General features: G+C 49.2%; 1 protein-coding gene across 2 annotated transcripts; it reads left to right on the top strand.

Moving 5' to 3' along the window:
- Positions 1–544: 544 nt before the first annotated feature.
- On the top strand, positions 545–11,155 carry LOC112590401 (uncharacterized). Of its 2 annotated transcripts, XM_025306750.1 has the most exons (4): positions 557–581; positions 1,173–1,217; positions 3,498–6,667; positions 6,742–11,155. In XM_025306750.1, the coding sequence occupies exon 4, from the start codon at positions 7,432–7,434 to the stop codon at positions 8,521–8,523; it is 1,092 nt and encodes a 363-aa protein (XP_025162535.1). In that variant the 5' UTR covers positions 557–581; positions 1,173–1,217; positions 3,498–6,667; positions 6,742–7,431; the 3' UTR covers positions 8,524–11,155. The 2 variants fall into 2 exon arrangements, with proteins under 2 accessions (XP_025162534.1, XP_025162535.1); XM_025306749.1 differs by having other exon boundaries at positions 545–1,217.
- Positions 11,156–17,701: the final 6,546 nt, after the last annotated feature.

Raw genomic sequence — 17,701 nt, 5'->3', positions numbered from 1 at the left:
TATCTCGGTCGCACGCAGCAATTCGAGCGCGAACAAATCCATTCGAGGCTAAAAAATAACAACATTCGACAATTCACCGCGCGCTCGAGCGGAAATAACGAGTCGCTCTTGCGTCGCTCAAATGTTCAATCGAGCGAAGATAACGAATCGCTCTCGCGTGTCGCGCGCATCGATGCGTAACACGTCTGAGTGTTCGATCGAGCGGAAATAACGAATCGCGAGATCGCGCGCATCGATGCGTAACACGACGTCTGAGTGTTCGATCGAGCGGAAATAACGAATCGCGAGATCGCGCGCATCGATGCGTAACACGACGTCTGAGTGTTCGATCGAGCGTAAATAACGCTCTCGCGTCGCTTAAATGTTCAACCGAGCAAAGATAACGAGTCGCTTTCGCGTGTCACGTGCATTGATGCATAGCACAATGTCTGAGTGTTCGATCGAGCGTTGTTAATCTCATTGACCTTAATTCCCCTTTCTACCACGTGTAAATAGGGTATATAAGGCTCGCTGAAACCTCCGATCAACACTGTGTTCTCGGTGCTCCTTTCGAACGAGTGTAGTCCTGCGCCATAGACTAGGTAAGAATCATCGTGATCGCGAGGGTCGTCCGACGGCGAGATCGGACCGGGAGGAGCGGGGCGCGCGTTCGGTCTCGGTCGCCGCGTTGGGAACTCCTCGCACTCTCGTACGTCAGCGTTCGCGTTCTCTCGTGAGAACACGGTCATAGCTCAGCTCTCAGGCGAACGGACGCGGACGACCGGCTCTTGGATCGCACGAAGGGGTTTCCGTATACCGATTTGGTTCCACGACTCGAGCGATGAGCGCTTCAAACGCGGTGAACGCGATCGTTCGGCGATAACGCCGGGTTCTATCACGGACGACAGCAAGTCCTCCAGTCGAGAGCTCGCATGTCCCGTTGAGTTTCAAGTCTCGACGAGGCGTCGTCTCGTGATGACGAAGTCGTTTCCGACACGATCGGCAATACACGCGTGCTCGCCGGACATCGGGTCGGCTGGTCGGCCGGTGATAACGCTGGGAAAAGGTCCAGGCCGCGCGCTGGCGGATCGTGATCGCAAGAGTCGTCCGACGGCGAGATCGGACCGAGGAGAAGCGGGGCGCGCGTTCGCGGCTTGTTCCGACGGTAGACGCGCGCTAATGTATATTTCCAGTATTTGGCGCATGAGTACTCGTTCGAACGGATCAACTTGACACAGGTACTCAGTGAATATTTGTTATTTTATAGATATAATTTTAGACTATTTCTCTGCTTTGCTTTTGCTAAAATTACTGCTTTTTCTGCACGTACGATATACACACATTTCCAACCTTATTCCAGATCATCAATTCGCAATCGTCGTCGTCGCGTTGAACGTCGTCGCGATACGCGGTCGCGTATCTTCGTTCGAAACGTTAATTTGTCAGTTTATCGTTTGTAGTATCGCTTCATTCCATCCTATTTTCTTTTTTGTATCTGTCCAATACTCAACATTTCTGCACGCATTTTTTTTTTGGCTTAACCCGCTTCATATAATTCTTATGACGGTTCGATAAAATTAAGGTTTACTCGTTGTCGCAGGCAGGCAAAAATATAACAATTATTGTAGGTAGGCAAAAAGGTGATCACCGGTGAATGACATGATTTGTCAACTTGTTTATCAATTTGACAATTTTTTCAGGACTTTCTGTTTTTCCACACACACAAACGCACAGTGACAGTTTTCACATCCACCTGTTCCGCAACGAACCAATTTCATATCGTCAGTCGTCGCCGTCGCGTGAAACGTCGTCGCGATGCGTGATCGTGTATCGTCTCGTTCGAAACGTTTTTTATCGATCATAATCGTTTCATCAGTATCCCACTTCCTCGTCCCTACACAAAGAACTTTACACGCTACTTCATCGATCTATTTTTCTTGTCTATCTCTTTATGTCTATTATACATTTAGGTTGGGCCGATGTATCAAGATATAACGGTTCGATAAAATTAAGGTTTACTCGTTGTCGCAGGCAGGCAAAAATATAACAATTATCGTAGGTAGGCAGAAAAGTGATCACCGGTGAATGACATGATTTGTCAGCTTGTTTATTAATTTGACAATTTTTTTCAGGACTTTCTGTTTCTTCACACACACACAAACATACAGTGACAGTTTCCACATCCACCTGTTCCACAACGAACCAATTTCATATCGTCAGTCATCGCCGTCGCGTGAAACGTCGTCGCGATGCGCGATCGTGTATCGTCTCGTTCGAAACGTTTTTATCGATCATAATCATTTCATCAGTATCCCACTTCCTTCTTCTCGAAAATACATTTTGAACAAACGCACACACGTTATCTTCTCTCTCTCTCTCTCTCTCTCCCTCTCCCTCTCCCTGTCCCTCTCCCTGTCCCTCTCCCTCTCCCTGTCCCTCTCCCTCTCCCTGTCCCTCTCCCTGTCCCTCCCCCCTCTTTCCCTCCCCCTCTGTCTCTCTAGTGCTGGGAGATCCAGAGAATTTCCGGGCGTGCGCATTGAGCAAACGCTGTGGGTGCCTCAGTACCATATTAATTTAAAGGTATTTTATCGCCCGTAAGATACTATGGATTGAAAATTGCAATCGCATAAATCAGGTAATCTAAATCTTGGTTATTTAAGTTGGTTCAGCTGTAATTTTCAATCTATAGTCTAATACGGGCGTAAGATCCCTCGTTTGAAAGAAAATATGAAGGAATTGTAGGAAGAATAGAAAAGTCTGTGAAAGAAACAAAATATTTTTCATAATTAATAATAAACATATAATTTTATTTTTTAATAACTGCAGAAAAATAATATATGAATATCAACATTTGTTGTAATAGCGAGGGAAACTGCGGAAAAACCTTACTAATATTCTCACAATAAAATTGTACAAAACAAATAAACGTTAAAAAGAATACTTATGCTAATGTTGAACACAATACTTAATACTATCATTAATGATATGTAAATGTTTAATATCACACACTTTCACTGTTATTGAACGTACCTGATGCCATGTCAACCAATCTTTAAAAATGTTAATACCTAACGCTGTTCTAAATTTTTGTGCTCCAACTTTCCTCTTCTCGATGCCACTGGTTGAAGGTTGGTCATCCATTCACACTTTCATAGCACTTAATATTTTATTTAACAAAAAATGAACACTATGATTGCACTATCACTATTCTTATACACTACATATAAACATTAAGTAACACTTACATTACATTAATTAATGATATTAAGAAAATATAATGTTGATGTAATATAACATATTTAATGTTTACTGGGTAACCTAACCCTAAACCACGTACTCGCCGAAGAAACGCGAGAAAACAACTACGGAAAACACAGATATTTTGCGCGGGCCCCTCCATGCCTCCTCTGTCACGCGTTTTAAACCGTCAGTGGTTTTTGACATATACAGGTTGAGTCAATTAGAGCGTTACAGACTTATATCTTGGAAATAAATAATTTTAAAGAAAAATGTTTCAGACAAAAGTTGTATGGTGTCAAATGGGACATAAGAAGGTAACATTGATTAGACCTTGGTTAGCCACTTGAAGGTTACGTGAAGGTCGCCAACAATATTTCAAATGGAATGCCCTACCTTTTTGGCATATTCTTATAACGTAGGCATATTCCTCGTTGATCGATTCGTCGACGATGCGGACGTCCACTGCTGAATCACATCCGCGACTTCGTCGTCGCGAGTCGATACCCCTCGATTTTCGATCGTCCTCGCGGGCGCGCGATACAACGCCAACCAAGTGTCGAACGACGCGCGAAAGGCGTCGGCCAACAATCGAGTTCGTACAGCCTTGTCGAGCACGCGATACACCGTTCGGTACGGTTTGTCTCCCTTGTCATCCAACAGATACAGATTCCAGTCGTTCGCTAAGTTTCGCGCAAGATACGCGTCATTGAACCCAAGATATCCTAAATTCGAACGCGCGTTCTTGCGACCTGTACGAATCGAAGCGAAATTCGCATAGATCAGCATCTTTCACTGTCCACAGCACACGGTCGCTGTTTCTCACGAGAGTACACACATTGGCGCATATCGTCGTGGTCACCGTTCCGCAACGAGACACCATCAATCGACAGTTTAGCCGTCTGCGCAAATTGGACAGGTACTCGCGTTGCAACGCCGCGTACAGAATCGGTGTCTATGGTAGGAAAATAGTCTAACGTGTGCACAAACGTCGCGTCAGACCACCGGAGCACGACACTTCCGTATATTCCAGTGCATCGACAGCGAGCACGTTTCGATAATGTCCTTCCTCCGTGACGAACGATCGGTCGCTTTCCTCCCGCGGATCATCGGCTCGGTTGTACTCTTCAGTGTCGCGATAGCCGCGCTGGTGAACAGTGGTCGACGCGGCATTGCGAACCAAATCGAAAAAGTCGGTTGTGCCGGGATAGTGCACCGCCAACGGACATATCACTCGCGCAGCCATGATCGCGTTGTTGACGTTGTTACTGTCGAGCGTTGTTTGCACCATGACTCTTCACCCGTCGCGCGTTATATACCAATCGCTCGCGGACATCGGAGCGAACGGAAGAATATCGCTCGCGACCGATTCGCCGGACGATTGTCCGCATTGACACTGCGTGATAGATTACGTGCGAACACAGGGACTGCCCGATCGATTCTGGTAACGTCTCGAGACGTACGGTCTCACCGATCGCGAAACTATAAAGAGATTGTTGCTCGGTTGCAAACATTGTTTCGCCGTTCTCACACCGAGCGATGCCGGACTGCGCGATTTGGAGCGAATCAGTGTGAACGCGCGTTCGAATTTAGGATATCTTGGGTTCAATGACGCGTACCTTGCGCGAAACTTAGCGAACGACTGGAATCTGTATCTGTTGGATGACAAGGGAGACAAACCGTACCGAACGGTGTATCGCGTGCTCGATGAGGCTGTACGAGCTCGATTGTTGGCCGACGCCTTTCGCGCGTTGCTCGACACTTGGTTGGCGTAGCTCTTCGTTACCTGCGAGACAACGCGCACGCGCAAACTTGTAAATACGTTGTTCGCGACCGAGTCCACGTGTTTCGAAGTGGCTCTAGCGTCGTACTTTCGCAAGCCACGAGCGCGCGGCGCGAGCGACGATCGCAACGATGAACGCTTTCGAGAATACGACTGCGAAACGGAAGACGACGCCAAACGAACCGACGACGAGACGGAGGATGAGAAGCGCGCAGAAACCGAAATTATCGATCTGCACCGCGTGTTCGAAATGAGTGTGTGGTGCCGAGTGAACGACAGACCGACCGCCGAGTCTCTGCAATACATAGCGAAACTGAACGCTCGTGAGGTGCGCCGGAATCAATTGCCGCACGATCCACTGAGCATACTGCCGGTGGTGAGTTACGACATCGAGACGATCGCGCGCATGGACAGATCTTGCCTCGCGGTGTGGAGGAAGATCAGCGTTTAGCGTCCATAGCCGTGACCGTTCATCAGAGACGATTCGGCGACGATGCGAATCGTTCGCTCAACGATAGCGGCGTCGTCGTCGGTAGTGGCATGGACGAGACCACCGTGACACCGATAATACTGGCGTACGTTCCGTTTACCACGCAGGAAGAAACGAACGAACGAGAACGACAGGTGCAGTGTTGCGCGCTCAATGTGGCATGTCGCGCGCGACGGTGCTGTTTTATCGGGACGAACGAGCGCTTCTACTCGACGCGCTGGAGATGCTGTTGAACAACGAGTTCTTTGTCGATCTGTACGATTGAACGATCCGACGGACGCTGCTCGCGTGGCGTGTATTTTCGTGGGCTACAACAGTTGGGAGTACGATTACACGTTCCTGGTGAACCGTGCGCTGTACTACGGACTCTACGATCACGCATTCCGAGCACTTACGATGCATCGCGAGCCGAGATTCGCCGCGACCCAAGTGAGTTTCGAACTGATGCTGCACATGAAGGCGCGATATCTCGCATAAGTGGGCTCGATCGCGCTGAAGAACGTCTCGAGATACTTTGGTGCCAACGAGGCGGCTGAACGTTCTTTGACGGGACGTTCTCGGCGCGAAAAGATGAACTTCGACGCGGTAACGATTCGTCGATTGTACTTTGATCGCGACGGTGGCAGCGAAGTGTTCGATTCCGGCTCGGCTTTCAACGCGCTCGATATTGATCGCGGTGTTAACATGTTGCGCGTGGCACTGTACAATCTGCAAGATTGCACCGCGGTGTACCATCTGATGTAAAATCTATTGCTTTTGCCGACGATAGCTCTGTACTCGCGACATTTTTACGCCACGCTATTCGATTCGTCGCACTCGGGCAACAGTAGACTTTTACCGAACGCCTTCACGGTGCGCGCTCTGCAACGCAGCAACGTTGTACTGCCATTTCGGTGCAACGATCACTCGTTGTTCGCGATGCTGTCGGCGAACCGCAGATGTAACGGCGACAAAAGATCACTGGTCTCACCTCGCTCACCGCGGGAGGTCAGTCGATGGTTTCGCGGTAAACGTTCGCACGATAGCGACGAAAAGAAAGGAGTCAACGATGTCACGCTGTCAACGAGGACCGGTCATACCGCGTTGCCACCGGTGTATGATCAGTTGCGACTGACGCGCATCGACGACGACAAGGTGTACATCGAAGGCATCAATTTGGCAGCACCCAATCATTACTCGTGAGTGTCCGATCGAGAAGGACGACGAACGCGCGACGATCGTTGTTTGAACGTTCGATCTTGTCCTGTTGCAGGAGACCGATTTGTATTGACTTCGCATCGTTCTACCCGTCGATCGGATGACAGTACGAACTGTCAATGGAGACGGTTTACGTATTGACCTGCGATCATCTATTGGCAATTCACGGCGACGACGAGACTCTGTTGGATCGAACCATACGCGACGGATTGGTGAGATGCTTCGACTACGAACCAGTGGACTCTTCATCGCGCAAAAGCACCGGTCAACTGCTGATCGAGTCCACGGACGATGACGCGATGGCGAGGATGATATGTCGCGTTACATCGCGTTACACGATTCGCGGTCGAAACTCGCTCGCAGCGGCGGTCGTTCGACGTCATGGCGGATGGTACGAAGGCGTCGATTTTTCGAACGCGCGCGAAATGATCGAGTCCAGCATCGATCCGACGCGACGACAGATTCTCGTGGTGTGTCGAAGCGCCACGGTGAACGACGACCGGCCTATAGTATGTTCCCTGTGGAGTCACTATCTGCCTATGCGGAAGGGCTAAAAAGTCAAGATGCGCGCGACAGACGACGTGTTTCAGCGACGCGTGTTAGGCTGCAAGGAGAAGATGTTCAAAGTGGTCGCCAATTCCATGTACGGATACCTGAATTACAGATGTAGCGTGGTATATTCGCCGCAAGTGGCCGTCGCCGTGACGCTGTTGTCGCGAAAGACCTTTCACGAAACCGCCTGGATATGCAAAGCGGTTACCCGCGGTTGTTGCGCGTTCCCCGGTATCTTTGCGTGGTCAATGGCGATAACGGTGATGGTGACGGTGTCGCGTTGTCGCGTCGCGAGATTCGATGCGACGTGATCTACCGCGATACGGACGGGCTCATCCTGTGCGTGTCGACGCTGGGCGTATCGTCGCTCGAAGGAGCAAACGATGTCTCGAATCTCAACAAAGGACCAAAATTCCACGCCATGGACGCTGATCAGCAACGAGAGTACGAGGCGCTGATAGTGCGACTGATCAATCGAACGTTTCGACGCTACAACTGCCCACTGATCGCTATCGATTTGAAGGATTCGGGCGTGGAAACGTGCAGCATAATGGGCAAGAAGAAATACTGGAAAACACTGGAGCTCGCGCGAGGCCGTTTTGTCACCAAAGGATTCGAGAAAAATGTCCAGGAATTCGTTAAACGTACGGTGAACACGTTACAGCGCAATGTCGCGAGTATCCTCGCGACGCGTCCCGAAGTGGCTCGTTGCCGACTCGTGATCGAGGATCAAGTGGCGTTTTTCGTAGCGATGTTCGCGTCGCTGAATCGTTACTACGCGTCGCACGGCGTCGAAGCGTTCGCTTTCAATCTGGCGCTCAATCCGTGCAGTGTGGTCAGATCGGAAGCCAGTCTCATTCAAGCCACGATGGAAAGGTACGGTTACAGTCCGGGTGATTGCGTGCGCTGCGTGTTTGCGTTGGACGTTGAGGATCCGAACGCGATCAAATTTTGTCTAGTGCGGGATTTTCGCTCGGATCGCGATCGATTGAATTACTACAAGATCGTTAGACGACTCGCTGTTTACTTCGTACAATCGGTGGAGGGATTCAAACGCGGCAGTATCGATGATCCGCTGACCAAACGCACGTACACGACCGCCGTCGAATTCGATCGTACGCTGCAACGAGCGTACGCGACCTGGTTGAAACGAGCAGCGAACAACGATCGTGGCGCCACGGACTCGCTGTTCGACGACTCGTCATCGACTCGCTCGATCGCAGCCACCTGGACTCGATGGCTCGAACGAAACGCTGCTTCCGTGCGACTGACCGTGGTCCCGTAACGATTCGCAGAATGCTCGACGCTATACGATCGGTTTTCGTTCGCGCGATGCGAAAATATTCCGTAATAACGATATACAAAGATAATAACAGGCGCGATTGTACGGTTTCTTTCTCGTCGCGACGACAGAGAAGCAAATGCGAACTTTCACGGCAACTCTGTCGCTCGAATCATTCGCGATCTTATTCGTACGATAAAGCGTCGTTTTTCACGTCGGACGACGAGTGCATATTCTCCGTATGAATGCGACGAAACGGCCCAGATGTATACGTTGTCGTAAAAAACGAACAATAAGAAACACCATGGCCATCCAGCGGTCGCTAGATCGACTATTTTCGCGATGTAAGCACGCACGACGGGAAGCGCGACAGCGACGACGGCCTCACTTTTTCGTTGCCCTTCGCACCGGTGCAACGTCGAATCACCGCCTCCTTCGAGGACACTCGCATCGTCGCGTTTCTCACAATCGATATCGTTCAACAATCGCGAAATCTCCTCGCTATCGTACAATTTGTATTGTCGCGATTTCGTCCAGAATCGATTCATCGTTTTTTTTCGCGATTTCCAATCCAACACATCCGAGAGAACGTTACGACGTTCGCTCGATCGATCGATAAATCGGCGGTCGATTGAAGAAAAGCAATCGCGAGAAACAACGGTGCCGCAACGAATGCGGCATTGACGGTTATTGCGGTCTTGATGCTGCGTACGGTCGATCGCCTCGCCATCGCAATTGCGATTCGGTTTCTCAAATAGGCACTTCGATCGCGCGCGTCAACGCGCACCGCCGAAACAATTCGTCGATCCTTGTGAACTAGGAGTTGAGATAAAAATAGACAATTTTTAATATTCATTGTTCATCGTTCATTCGCTTCATTCACCGCACAATACGCAAATGCATTCTCTCGCTGCACCAAGATAAGTCAACGATCGTAGGACGATAAAACCGATGTGATGACGACTGCGACAAGAGATGAGCAATGGAGACGAAGAATGCGCCACCGTTTCGTTCCAGGCAAGTGCCGATCGATCGCGTATCAGCGACCACCGATCGATCGAATATTGTGTCAAGCGTGGTGTACAGCGCGCTTGACGATTACGATCGGCAATTGTTGTAACGAGTGATCTTCGTGGAGGAGGCGCTCCAATTTACATTCGCATCAGATCGCAACGAATCGACGCGGTTCGAGTACGACGACGCAACGACATCGTCGCACAGATGCACGGATCCTCGCGACTCGTGCGAAAGCACTCGTACTTGTAACATCGCTGCTCGCGCCCCCCTCATCGATCATATCTTGTCGTGCATCTCTCTGTATTTTTCATATTTTTACGACGTAGTCAATAGCGTGTCGTACATCGTACCCATGGAAATCGACAGCGGTGGCGACGGAGCCGTTCCGTTCGGTACTCTGTACGACCCTCAATCGGGAGAATTGTACATCTGCTGCGACGAGCATATTCTCGAGAAATATCTGATCGCCGCCGAAGGAATACCGGATCGAATAACGGTCGAATAACGGTCAACGATATCGTCGTGCCGCTCGCGACGGACACGGTCGATTCTTTGTACGAGGGTTACTGCTCGAACGTGGATCGACGAGTGTTCTCGATATTGGCGGTCGTTCTGAATATCGAGCGTCTGGTCTACGATTCGTTGAGCATGGTGACCATCGAACGAACCTTGGCTGAATTAACGTTCGCTCACTACACTCTGGGTGCTAAGATCGATCGCGAAGTCGATACCGCGACGTCGTTCGCATTCCCAAAGTCCGATACCATTGCGGATTCTCGCGCGAGTTTCCTCACGTTTCGAGCGAGCACCGTCGATCTGGCTGACTGTTTTCTATAATTCGCGCTCTGAAGAATAAGCATCGCGCAAGTCCGTTAACCGATATCGCACAGCATCGACGATAACGCTATGGTCGTTGATTGGAACGTGTGGTATCAAACGGGCATCGTTTGCTTCTTCGTTCTGCTGGGTGGACTAACCGCTTTGTTGATCTATCTTTGGCAATCCGAGCCCGGTGATCGCTTGGCCGCGTACATGACACGATACATCGACGCTTGTCACGTGATCCGATCGCTGCGACGAATATCACCGTCGAACGAGGAATTTGAACGCAACAATGCGATAAACTACGAATCGAACGCGAGCGATAACGAAGATTCGACCGATGACGAGGAACCAGCGCACGATTCATCGCTCGTGATCGTCGATAGGACGCCAGACTCGATCGACGCCGAGGACGAAGATCAAACGAATAATCGACCATTGCTGATCGTACCGAAATCACTGTCTGTTTTGTCATCCGTAAGAAGCGAATCGCAGTCCGAGTCCAGTGAAATTATGAATTCAATGAGATCGTTCACGGCTCGAACAAACCGCGCCGTCGATTCGACGAGCTCGGAACTCGCAATCGCGGCGACATCGTATCCGAACGAGTACGAAAAGGTCTTCGTCAACGCGGCATTGTTCGATTCGACGTATTGTCCGAACGATTACGAGATCGTCCTCGTTGACACCGTCCAAAGCCGTCGACACGCCGTCGTCCGAAGCCGTTGACACGCCGTCATCCGAAGCCGTCGACACGCCGTCGTCCGAAGCCGTCGACACGCCGTCGTCCGAAGCCGTCGACACGCCGTCATCCGAAGCCGTCGACACGCCGTCGTCCGAAGCCGTCGACACGCCGTCGTTCAAAACGACGTCGCGTCCGAACGACCACAAGATCGTCCTCGTCGACACACTGTCGTCCGAAGCCGTCGACACGCCGCCGTCCGAAACGACGTCGCGCCCGAACGATCACGAGATCGTCCTCGTCGACACACCGTCGTCCGAAGTCGTTGACTCGCCGTCGTTCGAATCGACATCTCGTTCGAACGATCACGAGACCTACGAAACGGTTTTCAGTGAACCGCGGCAATTTCCGTTCGAAACCGTCAACGCACCTTCGAAATTGTATAATTCGATATTTGCCGAATCACCGCGATCATCGTCCAAAGCCGTCGAAACGACAAGTATGATCGAATCGGTGTTCAATGCGTTGAATGTCATAGAGAAACCTCGATCGATCGCGCACAATCGAGATTTCGCGACGCGCAACAAACGATCTATAGCGGCATCTTCGACCGATTCGATCACGGTTTTAGGATCTGCCAAACGAAGAAATAAACGCGCCAAGCAATAATTCCAAAATCATTTAGTTCTTTTTTATAATACACAGTTCAACGTTGATGACGCGGGATTGTATTCGTCGTTGCAAGTCGTCAGTACACCGTAGACACGACGCATCAGAGGATACACCTCTCGTAATAAGATTCCGTGCACTCTTGATCTCGCGGCGTTTCGATCATCGATACCGCCGCGATATTTTGTCCGATCCCTCGAACATTCGATCCTCGCGTTGCAACTGTATATGAACGTTCGCATTATACTCTTCTCCCATTCGCACAATAGCGTGTTATTTGCCGGTGATCCAAGACGATGAAAAATCGGTACGCATTCAGATCCGGGATTCTCCAGAGCGTCTGCGATCAAAAAAATCATAACATTAACATTTTTCGAAATACAACTCGCGCCGAACGCTCAGTTATCGCGCGTAAACGAATTATGGACTTGCGACCGGATAATCCGGGCGATTACCTCACACGTACCTAAACCCATAGATCGCGCGATGAACACGAGCAACATCGGTTGCAGATTCACGTAATAATCTGGTTAATCGTTCCCAATTTTATCGCGATCTCCAGTGGATGATATCGCGTAGATCTTTTTGATCAGAAGTATCGAAACGTTCCCGTACAATATTACGACGTTCGATGATTAAAAAATCACGTAAAACGTTCTGGTCGGTCTTTCGTAGGACCTGGAGCGTCGATCGCACTCGAGGTTCGATTTTTCCTCCCGTTAGTCTCGAACAGCTACTGGTTAACCGCACGATCTATTTCGGCTTGAATCACCAGTTGCTTTTCCTTCGCTGACATGAAGGTGATCGAATCGTCGAACGTTGACGTCGCGTTATCTTGCGAGGAATGGCGCACTATTTGTGCGCATTCCACATTGGACGACGATAGAATGTAATTGAGCGAGCGATCCAACGAATCTTCCGATAGTACGCGAGCAGAACTCGTTCCTTGAACAACTCTGAACAACGTCGTACCGTCGCAAGTCAGCGACTCGTATTCCGCAAATTGGCTCGTTACCGTCAACGACAGAATAAAGCACGAGAACCGATACATTTCGCGTTCTTAACCCCGAACAATTGTTTTTTCGGAATCATTGGAACGACTGATCGACACGATTCGGACCTCGGTGTTAAATATGTCCGCTACCGCGATAATGGGGAACAAATTTATCTATCGTCACAACTTGCATCATCGTACCAACGACGTCGAAATAGAGTCATCGTTCGACACGAAACCATCGTTGTCGCAACGACGTGTCGCGTTTGCACAAGAGCGAGAAAAAGTCGTCGATCGATCCGTAACAATAGCGCAAACTCTGCGACGCGATCAGACGACGACACACGGCACGAAGATGCGCGACGAACGCTACGAGAGATGCGTAGTGTACAAGCCTACCACTGTGCCGCAAGTCAACATTGGATACGATCGCAACGACGATGAGAGAGTGAGTTCCGATTACGAAAATGCCAAACGAACAAGAATGATATCCGAGTACGAGGAGGTGACTTCCATCGGTACTAAATCGTCGACGGGATCAAAACTGCGAAATCGAAGACGAATCTTCGCATACGTCGTCGGTACTATCGTTACAATAACGTGCATTTTAGCGGTCACGTTGAACTCCGTGCACATTCTCGAAGTTACCAAAGAAAGAAACGCGATAATGATTCACGTTTCCAGAGGAACTCTGCACTCGTTGTGTTATCGATTATGGGACGATGTATTCGACGCAACCGCGAATCGATCAACCAGACAGACTTCTTCCGTGAACGTGCTACTGCGCAACGATTTGCGCGAACTAAGATCCATTTTGACGAGATTGCTGGATATAGGACTGTCGATCGACGAATCGTCATTGGATGCCAAAGACACCTTGTACGATTATATAAGAGTCGTGTCAAGATCGGTCGATGCAATATTGCTCTTTAGACCGAACATAGTGTGATTTCTTATCGTGTACGAGAGTATCGAGCAAGCTAGAAATAAGTGAAATAGCTGTGACAAACGTCATTTATTCCTAAAAAAATACATTTTCATAAAATCGTTTCTTGTTTCGTCATTTACGCAAGAACAATCTTAGAAATAAGTTTTTCGTTAAAAAACATTAATGTATTAGGTGCGCAACTAAGTTCCCGCTGTTTTTCAAGAGATGGCTCCAGTAGTAAGTGCTGGTCGATTGTGACATAACCAAAACGTCATGAACCAAGCTCAGACATATGGTAAACAAACCGCTTTGACACATTAGTGATTTTGTTTTTGCGTCATATACTTTTGGTTGTGTAAAAATGTCTGATTTTGTGCCAAATAATCGTCATTTGCGGGAAGTATTGCTTTTCTTCTTTCATTCGAAGAAAACGGCGGCTGAAGCGCATCGAGAACTCCAAAAAGTTTACGGAGATGCTGTTCTAAGTGAAACAACGTGCCGTGATTGGTTCCGTCGCTTCAAAGACGGTGATTTCGATGCTGACGACCGTTCGCGTGAAGGAAGGCCAAAAACCTTCGAAGACGCTGAATTGGAGGCATTGCTCGATGAGGATCCGTGCCAAACGTAAAAAGAGCTTGCTTCAGCATTAGGAGTTACCCGCCAAGCCATTTCCAAGCGATTGCATGCGTTGGGAATGATTCAAAAACAAGGAACTTGGGTTCCTTATGATTTGAAGCCAAGAGACGTTGAGCGTCGTTTTTTCGCCTGTGAACAACTGCTCCAGCGGCAAAAAAGGAAGGGTTTTCTTCATCGCATCGTTACGGGTGATGAAAAATGGATTCATTACAGCAATCCAAAGAGAACAAAATCATGGGGACTGCCCGGTCATGCTTCTACGTCGTCGGCTCGGCCGAATATTCACGCTGCGAAGGTTTTGCTGTGTATTTAGTGGGACCAGGGCGGTGTTATTTATTATGAGCTATTGAAACCGAATGAAACCATCACTGGGGAACAGTATCGAACTCAATTGATGCCATTGAGCCGAGCACTGCGCGAAAAGCGGCCACAATACGAGCAGAGGCACGAAAAAGTGATTCTACAGCATGACAACGCTCGGCCTCACGTTGCCAAACCCGTTAAAACCTACTTAGAAACGCTCAAATGGGAAGTCCTACCCCACCCGCCATATTCCCCAAATATTGCGCCGTCCGATTATTACTTGTTCCGTTCGATAACACATGGTCTGGCTAATCAGCAGTTCCGCTCATATGAAGACATCTCAAAATGGCTTGATTCGTGGATAGCCTCAAAAGACGAACACTTCTACCGTGACGGTATTCGAGCTCTGCCAGAAAGATGGGAGAAAGTTGTCGCTAGCGATGGGCAATATTTTGAATGATTCATTTGTAACCATTTTTTCACAATAAAGTTGCATTTGCATCAAGAAAACAGCGAGAACTTAGTTGCGCACCTAATATATAAATTCGACGGTAAGTACAATAGTTTATTAATAACTGTACAAAAAGAAGTAACGCGACAGGAACGTTCTTTTGGTGAGAAACGTCATGAGATCCAACGCGATCTCGCGATCGATTCACGCTACTATCGAGTCGACAATTCGCGCAATACGTCGAAGTCGGAAAACCGCGGTCGAACGTTGAAAGCTGTGACAAAATCATTTATTCCTAAAAAATACATTTTTATAAAATCATTTCTTGTTTCGTCATTTACGCAAGAACAATCTTAGAAATAAGTTTTTCGTTAAAAAACATTAAGTACATAAATTCGACGGTAAGTACAATAGTTTATTAATAACTGTACAAAAAGAAGTAACGCGACAGGAACGTTCTTTTGGTGAAAAACGTCGTGAGATCGAACGCGATCTCGCGATCGATTTACGCTACTATCGAGTCGACGATTCGCGTAATACGTCGGAATCGAAAAACCGCGGTCGAACTTTGAATCGCAAAATTGTCAGATCGATCAGCGTTATACCGATCGATCCTGATTTCGCGTCGCGATGCACCCGAATATTGGCGAAGTGTACCTCAACACCGTATATCGATATCGACCGACCGCGACTCTTCAACCGCGCACCAATTCGCCCGTGTCGTCGACTCTCATATCGCGCAATTGTTCGATCAGTTGCGCGTCGATCATCGAGTCGCTCACCGTCGCGATGTTACAATCTAACCAGCGTCTCGACAACTTGGCCGTAAGAGCGAGCGAGAGGTTGTCCCCGTCGATTCGACAAACGCTCGATACGCTGGTATTCACACCCACAAAGACGGTCGGTGACACATAAAGCACCGTCTCGGTGCACAACACGAGATCGCATCGATTTTCAACGGAAGCTGTCACGATCGAGTTCGATTCGCGCGACATCGTTGAACCGTGAACAGAGTCGCGACACGTTCGCGACATTCCAACCGAACGAATCGTGAGTTTTGCCAAATTCATCGTGCATGGCTCGTTAAAGCTGAATCGACGGATTTACTCTTCGCCCCCTGCGCACGTACGACAACACCTTGCTCGTAACAACACGTAGTTATCGCGGGCAATTTTGTCACCGCTGACACGCAAGCTCGAGCAAAACTGCAGACGATGATCTCGCTTAACGATGACTTCGCGATCAATCGCAAATTCGTGACACCGGAACGAACGATACCGCTGGTTCCGTCCACGAAAGTACGACTCCACGAATCATCGTCGAGATCGAAATAATCGATTCGCGACGGCTTCGTCGGCGTGGACGGATGCGACAACGAAGCGACTCGATCTGGAATATTCAGCACGGCTAAGGCAGTCTCGTTCGTTCGACGGACTGACGTGGTCCATCGACTGATCATCGTTGTTGAGCAGTATCGCGATAGTGTGCGCGACCTCGTAACACAGCGCGGAATAATAGTCGAAACATGCAGTTTCTATCGTTTCGCGCATACCTTCGTTCGTAACGTTCGGCCACTCGTCGTGTCGTTGTTCGCTCGAAGACTCTGATCGTACAGTGTTCGAAACTTCGCTCGACGGAAGCACCGCAACGTTCGAGAGTTCAACGTCCAACGCGTTCGACCTCGATGTAGCTCGGCTGCTGCGCGTTCGACCAAACATCGTCGTCCCGAGATTGCAAGCTCAGGAGCGCTTCAGTCGTGTCGAGAATCGCAGCAGTCACCGCATCCATCTCGACGTTGACGAACTGCGATTCTTCGTCGGAGACGGTACGAGACAGCGTCAAATCGAGCGGTGTTGTCGATCTCTCGTCGTTGACGATCGTGATCACCGGTATGACTACCGGTTCTCTGGGATGAGAACCGAGCACCGGTTTTCGAACGATACTCGATGACGATGCAGCTTTCGTTGCCTCGACGGCCCGCAGATAAAGCGAACTTTCGTTATCGCGGATCGATGCGATCTCTTCGCGATCGATCGCCACCTGAATGCGCAATCGATTCAGCAGACACTGACATCTCGCCTGCAAATCCTTGGCGTACTTCCGCACGCAATCTTTGGTTAGCTGACAGGTCGCGAGCAATCTGAAAAAAGAAGCAGACGCGCTGTTAGAAAAACAATCGCATTGTGGGAGAAGAATAGCGAGAAGACAAGATGTGCAAATCGAACACTTACTCCGTGGACCGATCAGCTTGCGTGTTAATTTTCCATAGAATATCGACGATGTATCATCGATCGATTCTTCTATCTCGCCCGTAAGAGCAACGTTCCTCCGAGGGTACCGCGTGACGCGGAGCCAATCGCTCCGATTTCGGCACTTTCGGTCCGACCCGGTCTCTGATGCGCGACGCTTTCTTCCGTACGCAATGCACCCTCGGTGGCTCCATAATCTCGACTACCCTCCCGGTCGACGATGACTCTTTTTATGTCAACCATGATCAAGATCGAATATTTTCGCATGACCAGTTCCGATAAGTCGCTATCTGTTCCTACATTGTGACAAAACAAATACTTACAAGTAGGGTTTGCGACGATTTGAGTGATAACGTAAACAAAAACACTGGTCGTTTAGAGGCGGTGTCCTTTTTAGTCACGTACGACCGTGTCCGGCTGTCTGAACAGA

Source organism: Harpegnathos saltator, unplaced genomic scaffold (assembly GCF_003227715.2).
Source record: "Harpegnathos saltator strain DR-91 unplaced genomic scaffold, Hsal_v8.6 scaffold8, whole genome shotgun sequence".
NCBI classification, from domain to species: domain Eukaryota; kingdom Metazoa; phylum Arthropoda; class Insecta; order Hymenoptera; family Formicidae; genus Harpegnathos; species Harpegnathos saltator.
The sequence above is the reverse complement of the archived record's forward strand: the minus strand, read 5'-3'. Positions and strand labels throughout refer to the sequence as shown.

Coding starts and splice junctions, on each gene's coding strand:
- LOC112590401 (XM_025306749.1), top strand. CDS start 7,432: ATGCAAAGCGGTTACCCGCGGTTGTTGCGCGTTCCCCGGTATCTTTGC.